A 14,601-nucleotide genomic window follows, 5' to 3' on the forward strand; every position below is an offset into this window, starting at 1 on the left:
TAAGTTATAAAATTAGCCCCCGCTAGTAAATATAAGTACAGCTACCACTAACTGGAGAATAGACCTAGTGCCTGATACAAAATGGTGGGATAACTGGTACTTCTTATATACCTATTTCTACTTCCCATTACATAGCTTCTACTTCAATTTTTCTCATACCCCTTACGAATGTACTTTCTAACTGATCCTGGCAGGATTACCTACAGAGGGTCAAATACAGTGGGACACAGATTCGTAACTTGCCATTAAAGTATCTTATTCCTATGGGCATAAATAAGGTAAAATCTGCTCATTCAAAGGCTTTTTATTAAAACTCGAAAGTGACGACACTTTCGGAACTATTTGAGTTAAACAAAATAACTCAAATGACAGATGAACATTTTTAATTCAGCATTTAAATGTACTCTCGAACACTTTCTTCTCAATACCACGTAGTTAAAACGTATAAAAAAAGTCTATTAAGAATAATAGATAACTTACTTTATCTACTTTTCTTCGGAAGTTCCTTTAGAATATACTGCTTTTAACTCCTTTTCCTTCATGCTAAACCCATCAAAAATAGCTGTCGGTAGCTCATAGCTGTCGGTAGCTCATGACTGCCTAATAGTCTCATTACAAACTTATACTCAGTCCCTTTGCTGTACTTTCTGCTGAATATAAATTAAGCAACCAACCAACAAGGACAAACAGTAATTATGAATCAAGTCTAAAAATTCGTAGCCCCATCACCTCCTATAACCAAAAGCAACCGAAGTGATAATGTTGGAATTTTATGAAGGTAGCTTAAAGGAATTGCCATTACTCAGGACTTTAACCCACATGATATCAGATTACCACAGAAAGTGTCTAGTAAAAAGGAATAGTTGTCTGTTGATTCCATCCCCCTATTAGGACGAAGATTTTCTTTTTAGCCAGGAAATGTTTCCTAGACGTACCCCAAAACAGAGAAAATAATATTTTTACCACTGATCTTGTTGATTGTCTGAAATTGATCTTGTTTCTTCGTATATTTTTAGATTTTGTATTTAAATTTAAGTTAAAAGAAGGCAGGTTACTTGAAATTATTTATCATTACAGACGAAAACACTTCAATAGTACAATTCAGAAATTAAATGCTGACAAAAAAATTAATCCTCTCGTACTGTAGCTTCAATTCAAAAAGATTCAATTTTAGTATTTTAACCGTAGTACCGAGCTCGTACGATGGCATGTTAATGCTGCTTCTCTTTTTACCAGAAGAGACTTGACCCAATTTAAAGGAACAAAAAATGATCTAAAACGTCGAATATATGGCAAAGATGTAGAAGTTATATTCATTTGTATATTATTATCAAATACAGTTACAAAACGACGAATGCGAAACGAATGGGTCCGTATCGAAGAACGCTGAAGACGCTGGACGTATACGAAGCTTTCCGATTGCGAATTGGTCGAGTGTAAAGGAACAACATCTCAGCGATAATTTTGCACATTGTAGAAGAAGAAGAAGAAGAGTATTTTGTAGATACTGTCAAGTTCTTAGTATCCACCATAGGATCGGCCACCACCGCCACTGCCGTAAGAAGATCCACCGTAACTTGATGAGTCGCCATAGCGGCTGTAGTGAAGAAATGAGCGTTGGGTTAGCGATATAAAGCAGTGTATATAATCGAAAAGCAGTAATAAAAATTGACATCCTTTAAACATATCTTAGAGCAAGTTTAAAATAGAAAAAAGCGTGATTTAAAGGATTGCATGATCTCATTTACTCCCGACATTTTAAACCCAAGAATCAATTAATCATACTGAATTGCCAACTACCCACGTGAACAACTCCCACTTTCCTCTGCACTGGTGAAAGAAGTTTAATTCAGAATTCATCAGAGCAAATATGACATATACTAAACCTTTACAAACGAATCTTTTATTACTAGAAGTTTATTGTTTTTGTCAGTTGCTACACATTGTAAATTTGCATTCCATAATTTGTAACTATTAATTCATAGAAGTGAAGGAATCACAAAAGCTTGTCCGCAAGCGATATATCTCAGCCTAAGTTGAATAACGTAACTAAGATGAAGGATGAAGAGATTTACTTGAGATTACCACTTGAGAAAATACGTTCTAATTTTCATTGCACGGTGAATAACAATAACCCTTGAAATGGAGAGGGCCCTAAATTGATAGGAGTTAGCTAACTATTATGTTTTAGAACCATTGGATTGGACAACTAGCAAAGCAGAACGTAAAGCTAATCTGTACTTTATATTTTCTTTTATAGCAACAAGCTGGGCAGGTTCAAGAAAGAAAAAACCCAAATTTAGACTCACTAAATTGATCTCATTTTTAGCTCAGTATAATTTTGCAGTTAATGAGGGTTTACTGATACCAACAAAATTGGAATCTATGGGAAAATTAAGAGAGGAATTTTTACATGACGAAATTATTCCATTTCCTTAGTTTTCCAATAATTTTACATAATTTCCATTTAGTCGGACTTAGTTAAAGTGCCTCGAAAGATGATTTGAAACGTTATGCGCTGTATTTAGTAGTTCAAAAAATAAAATATCTATTAAATACATAAAATAAATGAAATATAACACAACTGAGAAAAAAAATGTAGAGAAAAACGTTTCAACTTTGGTTCTGATGATTGATCCCAGACAGGGCCTATTTTCATAAGAGCTTGTAAATCTAACTTTTCAATTCAGAAATGTTATGAGCTAATGTTTTCACCAACTGACTACCCCCTAGTCAAAACAGAAACTTTAGTAGTAAATCCAGATAGCCAGGCCATAATAAGGGTGGGCGGGGGGCGTCAATGAGTAATTTTGCTATTCAAAATAGTATTTTGAATTATAGCTCAGTGCGTATCTGTGTATTGCATTATGATAATTCTTCAGTCTTAGTTCAGTCATACTCATAAAAAAGAAAAAAAACACGCACCCTTCCAATGAAGAAAAAGGAAATGAGTTCTACTCCCTCCAAGCCGAATTTCTAAGTGCATTCTGTACCTGATGCAAAAATTAGTCCAAATATCATCAATTGATCTAGTTTAATTTTGAAAGAACTCAGGAAGTATTCTCACCCATTACAAGGTACTGTGTTTTTGAGTTTCTTATAAGGTACTATACAGCTTTTTATCGTTCCATAATACCACATATAACTAGGATCCCACCTACATAAAGAATTAAAAATGATGTGCTCTGCGTACGTGCAAGTCACCTTTGTTCTCTCAATATGGAATATTTGGAGCATTTCAATATCCCTGTTCAAGGACATAACATTTGCTTGAAAATACTATGAAAAAAGGACTGGTTTATCATTACCAGGCTGAAATAGTATCTATTCTGCTTAGGGATGGATCTAAATACAGCTTGTTAGGCTCTTTTTTGTACAAACGCTTCACTTTTTTCTCAAAAGAGCGTACAATTTGGAAAATAACCTCAAAAAAGGATTGCCATTTGATTTCCAAAGAGTCAACCTAGTATTAAAAGTTAGAAACCGTTTTTTTTAAGCAGATTGACACTGGGGTATACAAAGATGCCTATGTCAGCCAGGGATTGTCGCCTTATCACCTGTTTTCTTAAACTGTCAAATCCGGCTTTCCATTACCCTGAGAAACAGTAACGAGGTACAAGTTTAAGACTTAAAAGTTTGTAACTATTTTTTAGTTTTCCATAATTTATAATACTATAAAAGTTTGGGAAAAAAACATCATACCTTCCGCCACCACTACTGTAACCTCCTCGTGGACGGGACGAGCGGTAGTCATCATCACGGCTACCATAACTGCCACGACTACCACCACCATAACTGCCACGACCACCACGACTAAATCCTCGGCCACCACCTTCTCTGTCATAACCACCACGGCCTCCACTAGACAAAAAGAAAACTCATAAGAATAAATCCAAAGCATTCTGCACTTACCAGTACTACCGATGACTTATTATAACAAAACACTCTTCAAGCTTTAGGAACTGTCAATGTTTAAGCAGTGTCGTCACATACACAACCAGTGTTCAAGGGTATACTATCACAACTCTTTTTTTAGTTGAATAGACCCCGAGTCTCATTGTTTTTATTACTCACATCGTTCTTGTGCCCATTGACTGACATGGGTCACTTATCTTAAGGATGTACAGTCAATGGACAGTGCTGAGGAATCCTCAAGTAGAAAGCATACCAGACCGTAGACTGACATGGGTCATTTATCTTAAGTATGTACAGTCAATGGACAGTGCTGAGGAATCCTCAAGCAGAAAGCATGCCAGACCATAGAAACTCTTAAGAGTGCAATTCTAGACTTCCATCTTTCCCTTGGACAGATAGAGACAGCACAGCTGTGCCTCGCTTCAGCAACGTGTTTTTGGGGTTTTAGAGCAGAGGTAAAAAATAAAAAGACTTCAAAGCAACTCCTGAGATATTAAGGAAGGCGACCGGAAAGGTATTTAGCAGGGAAGGCTGTATCAGCATATCATACATAGCATTCCTGTCAGAATGGAGGGACTCTCTATAAAAGAGTTCATTTCAGAGGCACAGAAACCGAAAATTCATGTCATGGTATACTCCCAAAAATTATATACGCCTTGCTAATACCTTCCTATACAAGAAGCAAACCTATTCAGAAAGCTTTTCAAGGCGAAACAAATTAAACAATAAGAGAAAAAACGGAGATATCTTCTTTCTGCTCTGTTCAATGGAAAAAACAAAATTAACATTAGACCCTAACATAATTCCTGTAAGGTAAACGAATTCTGCAATTCAAAAGGGAATTGAATTTTACCTGAATTACTTAATTTGTAAAACAAGTGAAATTAAATGAATTTTTAAAATCAATACGAAAATTGAGGATATAATTGAATAAAATAAAGACAAATTATAGAAGTAACTGCTTATTCAGTTTTAAAACCAAAAGAGATCACTGATGAACAGCTATTTGATATTAGGTCTAAAACAAAAGACGTTATTTTCAAGAAAAAAGCTTATCTATTAAATTGGAATAATGGCAACAATTCAGAAGATAGCAGGAGTTGTACATACCCAAAGCCACGGCCACCACCACGGCCTCCTCTTCCACCACGTCTTGGAGCAGATACCTCAACCTTGATCCTTGATCCAAAATATTCTGCGTCATTCATGTTTGAGACAGCATCATTGGCATTGGCTTCATCTTCATATTCAACAAAGGCAAAACCAGGGGGATTCTGGGCAACCCAAACGTTCTTCAAAGCCCCATATTTGCTAAATTCATCTTCCAGATCTTCACGGCGGACACTGTCTAACAGATTGCCAACGTATAGTCTTGACATCATTATCTACAAGGAAACTACTCAGTTATATTTAGGTCATTCAACACCTCAAGAATCCTTTCACGAGTCGCAGTATTGGCTGCTTGTCTTTATGACAAAGACATAACGAGGAACTCTGATGAGATTTTTGTAAGAATTGATGTCTAGTCTGAAATGTGTCAATGATTCTAAAAACTAACAACAGTTACTTAAGAATCAAGAAAAAATCTCTTACAGATTATTAGGCAAAGCCATGTCAATTCAATATATATATACGGCATAAATAATATGGTCCCTGGTCGGCACATGTTTCAATCAAGATAGATAGCACAAAAGGGAGCTTCTAAAGCTGTCAAATTATTCAGATGATATTTGCTTTGGGCTTATTTTTGGTGTCTTGGAAGTAGGTATCTACAATACTTAAGAGATGTTCTTCTTGAAATTTGACAAGAAAACTGCCTTGTTTAACCGAAGAAATGAATAAAATAAAACCTGAATATCTACCTTCTCTGGAAGACAGGAGTAAAATGATTTTTTTCTAGTTTCTTGAAAAATTTCAAAAAACCATATTACTTTTTGCTGACTTTGCTTTTCTGTTTTTTATTCAGATCTTATCAAAACTGTACAAGTTTCTACACACCACCTGATTAATTTTAACCAGTTGAAGCTACAAAACGAAAAAATAATTGTGAAAGACAAGAGATCAAGTGAACCTTTAAATACACTATACCCTCCTAAATGATTACAAAAAGGCAATTCGAAGGAGAGTGTAGATTAAAAAAACAATTTTGGAAAAATAAGACTTTCAGATTTTACTGGAATACATGTATCCTTTTCTTCACATAAAAATTCACTACAATAATGGTCAAGCTACATATTCAATGAAAGAAATGATATGTTTACCTTTTTTATTGATGAATTAGCATATAGATTTGAGGCTCATTTTTTTGGTAACTAGGAAAGATTGAAATTGGAAGAAGAGTTGATATATGTTCTAATTACACTTCTGACATACCATTTACACATTAGACAAGAATCACCAGTGCTTGTGTATTATTCAGAACACATTAAATAAGTGAGGTTAAGTTCTTTTGTGAAACAAACTACAATGCAGGTACATTTTAATGGAATATTTTCTATATAGAGGTGGTTAGGAATTTGATATAATGCACCCCACCCCCCTAATCTGCAGATATATAGCCAAACCTTTTGATAAAGCTAATGAAATAGGTAAAGTTCTAGTTAATTGAATTCTTGATATCTTGGAAAGGGTTTAGGTTAGGAAAATGTAACTTTCAGGGATGGGTCTATAGTCTAAAGTATGTCCTGGGAAGGTATTTTAAAGTGCCCATCTCCACTCCTTCTATCTCTAGAGGGCCCTGAAATTTGCCTACATGACAGGTATATACCTATTGAAATTTAGACAAAACAACATTTTACCTTAATTTTCAGTTACTAGTTGCTTTTCCTCTGCCCTTTAGTCCTGAAAATGCAATTCCTGTTGCTTGAGTGGAATTTTGAGCCATATCAATGTTTTTTTTTTCAAAATCTAGGAAATGTATTTGTATATCCTTAAAACCTTATAAAATGGAATTGAGCAAAGTTATGAAGCTGAAAAAAATTTTGTTGTACTTCAATTAAGCAGAAGATCTATTTTGCAAAGTTTCACTTTTATAACACATATTTTTGAAGGTCATCAAAAGTCAGGGCTCTCTAGAGGGAGAAGGAGTGGAGGTAGTTGCTTATAAAAACCTTCCCAGGACATACTTTAGTCTGTAGTTTCATCCCTAAAAGTTTCATTTTCCTAAACTAAACCCTTTCTAAGATAGCAAAAAGTCAATCAACTAGAATTTTACCAATGAAATAAAACAAAATAGAAACAAATATGGGCTATATATTTGAACATTAGTGGGGGGTAAAAAATAGCATATATTATACTACTCTAACCAAAATACCAAGTAAATACTTGGTTGCTTGAGCAGTTTCTTGTGTCATGTTTGCATCATCCATTATCAAAATTTCATAGTGTTTACCAAACTGTGTCCCAATAATCCACTGCCACAAAACCAGTAAAATAAGAAGACTGCATAGTGCAAACTGCAAAGTCCCTAAGGAGAAGGGCCTCTAGCAGCATCTATGCCTCTTTGTATAACTATCTTTTGTACCCAAATTTTGAACATTAGACAGTGGGTATATATTTCATCTTCTATCTTTCTATTTCAGCTCTAATGTGTAATATAGTGAGAAATTATGTTAAATCTATAATTATTGGGCACAATATTACCATTACTAAATTTCAGAATTATAGAAAATTGGTTTGGTTGGTAGAAATGTTCTGATTTCTATTTAAAAAAAGATCAAACTGGACACCAGGCAAAAACCTTGAAACTATACTGCTACATTTAAGCACAAGTTTAAATTGTAAGCCCAGGATTAGAGCTCAAGGAGCTAACTTTCTCTAGGAGGGGTAAGACACTTTGAGCAAAAAGTATAGCTGTGATGTGTATTCTTCTAAAATAGGAATTTTATTAGTCTTCCAGAAAAAGAAAAGGTTCTTCTCTTTTCTAATGGTGCCTGCTTGGCTTTCCAAGAGGGAAGACATCCACTGGGATGCATTCACTTTAAATATGTGACAATGTATATATTTATCTCCATGGGACTTGGAAGAGATGGGGGGTGGAATTTGTAATTGAATTGGTCAACATATTTAGAGAAGACCATAAAAAGAAGAATAAAGCAGCATTTATCTTTTCCTAATGTCAGTTAGGCCTATAGAATATTATAGGCCTAAATATATTTACCAGAATAGTCATAGACTATTAGAACTGTATTTCCAAAATTTATGTAAAATACATCCTAAGCAACCCCCCCCCCAATATGGTAAGATATAACTCTAAAGTATATATAGAAGTTGACTAATTAGCCTATTTTCGAATTGGCTGAACTTAATATTGTGAGCAAAATGTGGTCTAGATTAGAAATAGCTGAAGCACATAAAAAAACAAGTACTTTTCATATAGGCCTAGGCCTGGTGAAAGGAGTTAATTCTTTTTCTTGATTCAGCTAGGGTGTCAGTACCCTTTGGAAGGGATAGGAGCAGAGGTAAGTAGCCTACTTCGAAATACTTTCCAGGGACATTCTTGAAACTGAACATCTATTACTGAAAGATTCATTTTCCTAACATACCCACCTTCCAAGATAGTGAAAAGTAGCTTGTCTGAAGTTATATCAAGTAAATTTAATTTTTTTGCCCTATACTATATGAAGACCAACAAATGTCTACATTCCTGCCTTAATAGGCAATACAGCACTTAGCTATTCATGAGTATGCTGTCTTTCTAAGCATACATAATACTTTAGTGTTTAGCTCTTATTCACAGCCTGTTGATTTAATATATGCTTATACCCAGCCCTACAACTAAGCTATTACAGGGGCTCATAAAGAGTACACTTGCAAAGGTTAACATAGCAATTTGTGTTCAGAAAATAGCCTATTAAGATGCATCAACAGTATCTTCATCATTTTGCTGGTAAATGAATTCATAAAAGGAGAAGTGTGCAACCTATACATATGGTGTAGGCTGTTGACTAGTAGAGTAGCCCAAGAAACCTTAGTTAGAGGATTTAACAGATTGGCTTTATAAAGTGGCCAAATTTCCAACAAGAAGGAAGTACAAAAAGGTCAAGTTACTCAGGTTAATTGAACTAATATTTATCTGGTTCCTGTTCCAAATTAGCAATCTTTTTGGGTAGGCATAGGACCTATATAAACCAACAGGTATAATCTCAAACTGCAACAAAAAACACATAACTCATCAAACATGAGAAGCAAGAATTTAGCAGCTATTAAGCAAAATCATTTAGCTATTAAACAAATCTCGACATAGAAAATTTAACTGAAAAATTACCTTCGTATGGACCCTCTCGTTTCGCGATTCCAAAATGAACTAAAGAAAATGGCGGAATTTGGTAGGGCTTTGCACGAGGCTGCGTTTTCGGAGCTTTGGCCATAGATAACGCAAGGGCTCATCGTTATTTATATCTACAATAATTTATTTATGATATGACACTATGACACTGAAAAAAATTAATAGCAATGATACATCTACTGCTACATAATCAACACAATACTACAAATCCCAGGCTGCTAGTTTCTAATTTCGAAATTCAAGTCAGCCTTACAGTGATTTCAAACTGCTTAAGAAAGACTATCTCATTAAGTAAAACCTGGGTATGTAGAACTAATCAGAGCCTTTCCTAAGGTTTGTGTCCTACAAAACGGTTCCCGAGGCAACCGCCCTGTCCCCCTCCCCCGAATAGAAACAGCTCTGGGACTAATTAATTTTTGAGTTAAGTTAAGCCTGAGTTAAGGTAGCAAATTTGTCAAGTTAAGAATAAAGCGCATTAAGAATAACGAAGTAAATAAAGGTAGAGGGTCAATTCCAAGAGCATGTCCAAGTACAAAAAGCTTAAAAAACTCGAAATTAGACTCAGGCTCTCCGTCATTGCCAAGTATGGGCTTTGAGCTGTTCATAATATCACAAATGATAAATTGTTCACTATTAACTTACAAGTTGGCACAGTTTGGATCTGAGTTTTTGAAATCTCACGTTTTTCTTGCACCCCCCCCCCTGCTCTGATATTTTTGTCTACTGCAGAGGCATTTTTAATTGCTCGATTCAAAACTTTTGGTTATACCACCGTGCTTTACGTAGATTTTTCTTGATAATGTCATAGAAAAGTGTAATATGGCACCAAAAATGTCATTTTTGGCACTATTGCCGGATTTATTATATATTTGCCCTTTCAGTCCTTTTAGTAAACTAAATAAAAAAAACTTGTTTTTTTTACCTGGTAGTAAGGAGCGACATTAAAATTTAAAACGAACAGAAATTATTCCGTATATGAAAGGGGCTTTTCCTCCTCAACGTCTCACTGTTTGCACTAAAGGTTTTTACTGTTTTAAAAAGTAGAGTTAAGATAAAGAGTCAAACTTTAGCGTAAAGAGCGGGGTGTTGAGGAGGAAAACCCCCCTTCATATACGGAGCAATTTTGTTCGTTTTAAGTTGTAATGTTGCTCCTTACTTTCAGATGAAAAAAACGTTGTTTTTTTATTTAATTTCTGAAAGTTTTTGAATTAAAGCATGTTTTGATTTCGGCTCTCCGAACATAAATAATTAAAACGAAATTTGCATATTAATATTTTTTTTGCTAAATGGCTTTCTCATAGTTTTAATTCGAAGATGTTGAAAAAAAAGGAGCGGGGGAGGAGGCCTAGTTGTCCTTCAATTTTTAATTACTTAAAAAGGTAGCCAGAACCCGTAGAATAAATAGTGAAAATTGCTAAAAATACTTTAGCGTAAAGAGCGATGTATTACGAGGAAGTGAACCCCTTATATGCGTAATAATTCTTGTTCGTTTTAAGTTCTATTGCTGCTCTTTAATTACTGTTGAACAATTTTTTCATATTTATTTTTTCATTGTTTTTTTTTTTAATATTGCTAAAAAATCTTGCACCCCCTTCATTGAAATTCTCTTTCCCCATGACAAATTCCTCCATGGAAAGATCCTCCCACGTAACCCACCTCAACCCTCCTCTAAAAACAAAACAAAACAAAAAACACCCCTGAAAACGCCTATACACTTCCCAATAACCATTACTATATGTAAACACTGGTAAAAGTTTATAACTTGCAGCCCCTCCGACTTGGACTGTAGGGGAGTAGGTTGTCCCCAAAGACATAGTTATTAGGTTTTCTGACTAACCTGAATAAAATGGCTATCTGAAAATTTTGATCTCGTGACTTTGAGGGAAAAATGAGCGTGGGAGGGGGCCTAGGTGCCCTCCAATTTTTTGGTTACTTAAAAAGGGCATTAGAACTTTTAATTTCCTTTAGAATGAGCCCTCTTGCGAAATTCTAGGACCAATGAGTCGATAAGATCACCCCTGGGGAAAAAAACAACAACAAAAAACCACCAAAAAACAAAAAAACCACTTGGTCGATACGATTACCCCTGGGGAAAAGAAAAAAACAAACAGACAAATAAACACGTATCCGTGATCTTTCTTCTGGCAGAAAATGCGAAATTCCGCATTTTTGTAGACAGGAGCTCGAAATTTCTGTAATACGGTCCTCTGATACGCTGAATATTATGGTGAGATTTTCGTTAAGATTGTAAGATTTTTAGGAGGTGTTTCCTCCTATTTTCTAAAATAAGGCAATTTTTCAGGCTCGTACCTTTTGATGGGCAAAACAAAACATGATGAAACTTATATATTTAAAATCACCATTAAAGTGCGATTCTTTTAATGTAACTATTGGTATCAAAATTAAATTTTTTAGAGTTTCGGTTACTATTGACCCGGGTCGCTCCTTACTACAGTTCGTTACCACGAACTGTTTGATGAATACAAAACTTATTCTGGGAAAAAAACTACCAAATGGAAAACAAAATTAAACTTTTTTTTGGAATAATTGTCATTATCCATTTTTAGCTTAACCGTAAAGTTAACCACGAAAATAGTTTTTTGGAATATTCAGAAGATAGCTTAAAATCCTGCTGTCTTTTTTTTTTAACTCATTTTATTTCTTCAGTGCTAGTGGTTGCCAAAAAGAAAGTAAACAGAAAGCTATCTATGAGTTCATTTTAAAGTCAACACTTACATGCACATGTTTCGAATACATTTTTCTTGACAGCACCTGCGCACGGTGCCAAGCGGAAACAAAATAGGACTTCTTACGTTTTGTACTATTGAAATCTCTATGGTAAAAAATTTCTTGACCAAATGCTTAAAATCTTTCGCTTGGATGCAATTCCCTTTCAGACCCCTTAGTAATTGAGTCAATTTAATAAAAAACGAATTTTGAAAAACAAGCAGCTTAGTGACAAATGTTTTCACTCAAATTCAAATCTTGTTCAGAATTGATAATAAATACTGTTCACGTTTATCCTAACAATAAAAGCAAAACCCCAAAATACATTTTCGTGAATTCAGCAACAGCTTGAAACCATGATACAGCCTACATTTTTTTTCTGTCTCTCCAGCGCTAGCGGAACACAGGGACATTGCTGGAGCGTTCAAATGTGAAACCATGTGAAGTTTTCACAATTAGAGCTTTAATTTCATCAAGGTGTGAAGGAATTGATCACTGGCTATGATGCCATCCACAGGTCTGTCATTTGGGAGCAGGGAAAGTGGACTACCCCCTCAATTTAGACAAGAATTTATTCAAAAATTTATTTAAAACTTTTATTTTTCGTAATGATATAATCTTAATGATCAATTCTTCTAAAATGCTAAAGTTCAAGAAAAAAAAAATGAAAGTGTATTTTCTTTTTAGGTGCTCAACTTTACACCATTGCAGTAAAAAACTGCAATAATAATAAAAGGATTTTGAGTTTTTTGTAAATCTGCAACTCCTCAGCTATAATAACAAGGGTAATTTACCTTTCGAACTCTTTATGTGACAAAATTGCAATTTTTTTTAGGGGTAAGTTTAAGAAAAGTAGAGTTGCTAAGTAAAATCCATGTTTATTGCCCCATAACGAAAAAAAACTCATGTCACTTCTTTAGTTTCTTTACTAAAGCTGGACGGGAAAAGGGAAAACCCTTTTTTAAGCTCTACTGTACATATCTTAAGTCCCGAAAACGAAGAAAATAAATTGAAAAATTAAATTTTTATGAAAATAAAGAGCGAAGTTGGAACTTAAAATGAACAAAAATTGTTGCTTCACAGTTTATGCAACACATACATGAAAAACAGGGCTTACTCGAATTTTATTGATAATTAAGAAATATGTCATAAAATTTACTGATTTGATGATCAAGATAAGTCTATTGAGAGCCTTAGGGACTTTCGAAAGGGGAGGGACCGGGGCATCGGCTATCTAAGGTTTTTTTATGTTCCTAATTCTCTTTTGTTGCGTTGGCTGTTGCTCTCAGTAGAGCACTAGTGTTTGAGAATTCAACAAATGTGGGGAAATATCACAAGTTAGTCTATTTGAATCAATTTTTTAGATATATCTTGCATAAACAGTGAAGCAAATATTTTTGTTTGTTCTAAATTTCAGATCGATCTTTACATTCATATTTTTCTTTCTTTTAATTAATCGGCACTTAGAAAGAGGCCGTGAGTGTTTTAAAGGGTTTTGTTGTCATTCGGGTTGCACTAACTAGCTGATGAAATCAAAGCATTAAATCACTTATCATAAATTACTAATCATAGCAATACTATAAATTAATAATTATCAGAATTACTTATACAATTAGATAAATTTGTCGCAAGGTCAATAAATGAGCCTAATTAAAAAATTGCTTTCATCCAGTAGAACTAAGTTACAAATTTGAAAACCTACCGAATTTTTTTGTTTCTTTTTTTGCGCTGTGGGATTGAATATTTTAACAGGAGATTTTTAATGTACTTCTTTTAAAAATGGAACCGACGATCCTTAGTGTTTTTAATTTCGCTCAATTCAACAAAAAGTTAGTCAAATTGAGTTGTAAAACGATTTGATCCAACGACAAGACATTAATAAATAATTATTGTCGAAGTTTTTGATATTTGTGGAATGAGTTCAAATTGACTTTTGGTTTCAATTGTGTTTCTACTAGTCATACGGTATTTTAGAAAATTACTTTGCTGGCATCTAGAAGATCTGCTATAGGGTTTTCCATGGCACTAAATAAAGATGTCCACCTGAATGAAAAACATCTTATATCTTAAGAAGTCAACGCTTTACTCGTTGGTTAAGGTTTGTGATCCTCATTTTTTTTCTCTGCTTTTTTTGTTCTTGTATAGTCAAGTCAACGTGGCAAGTTAAAAAATTAAATAATAAAAAAAATCCTAGGTAGACGTAAAAATATCCAATAGGTTTCTCTTGTTCTTGTTCCTCATAGTTATACCAAAGAGAGACCTAGGCTGGTCTATGGCTTATGAGACTCAAAGTAATTCGTCAAATATTTCAGTGTTGTAGTTGGCTTTATTAACTCACTCTAAAAATACTGAAAGAATCTGTTTTCCAAACACTTAATCGGTGTATTCTCGATCTCTTGGCACTGCTATTTCAGATGACAGAGCAAAATTTCTCCGAAGTTTCCTTGTTTGACGTGGCTTTAGTCCCTCTATATTTCGTCCACTTGTTTCAAAATCCATGCATCAACTTGCTTTTGCACCGATTCCCTGGGTGCTTTGTAGACCGAAAATACTTACATACTTTCAGTTAATTCCGGGGGAAGATTATATTCGATAAGAGTACAAAATCTGGATTAAACCCAGGAGACAAAAGAATTATAAAAAAAAGTATAGATGAAATTATTGATAAAGCC

General features: G+C 34.3%; 1 protein-coding gene across 1 annotated transcript; it reads right to left on the reverse strand.

The window, feature by feature from the left end:
- Positions 1-1,307: 1,307 nt before the first annotated feature.
- LOC136032144 (RNA-binding protein Rsf1-like) lies at positions 1,308-9,272 on the reverse strand. The gene is made up of 4 exons (XM_065712320.1): positions 9,182-9,272; positions 5,026-5,300; positions 3,703-3,861; positions 1,308-1,597 (listed from the first exon to the last, which is right to left on the reverse strand). Exons 2-4 carry the CDS (start codon positions 5,295-5,297, stop codon positions 1,519-1,521), a joined length of 510 nt encoding a protein of 169 aa, XP_065568392.1. The 5' UTR covers positions 5,298-5,300; positions 9,182-9,272; the 3' UTR covers positions 1,308-1,518.
- Between the last annotated feature and the right edge of the window lie 5,329 nt (positions 9,273-14,601).

The sequence above is a fragment of the Artemia franciscana genome, chromosome 1, assembly GCF_032884065.1.
Source record: "Artemia franciscana chromosome 1, ASM3288406v1, whole genome shotgun sequence".
NCBI lineage: Eukaryota > Metazoa > Arthropoda > Branchiopoda > Anostraca > Artemiidae > Artemia > Artemia franciscana.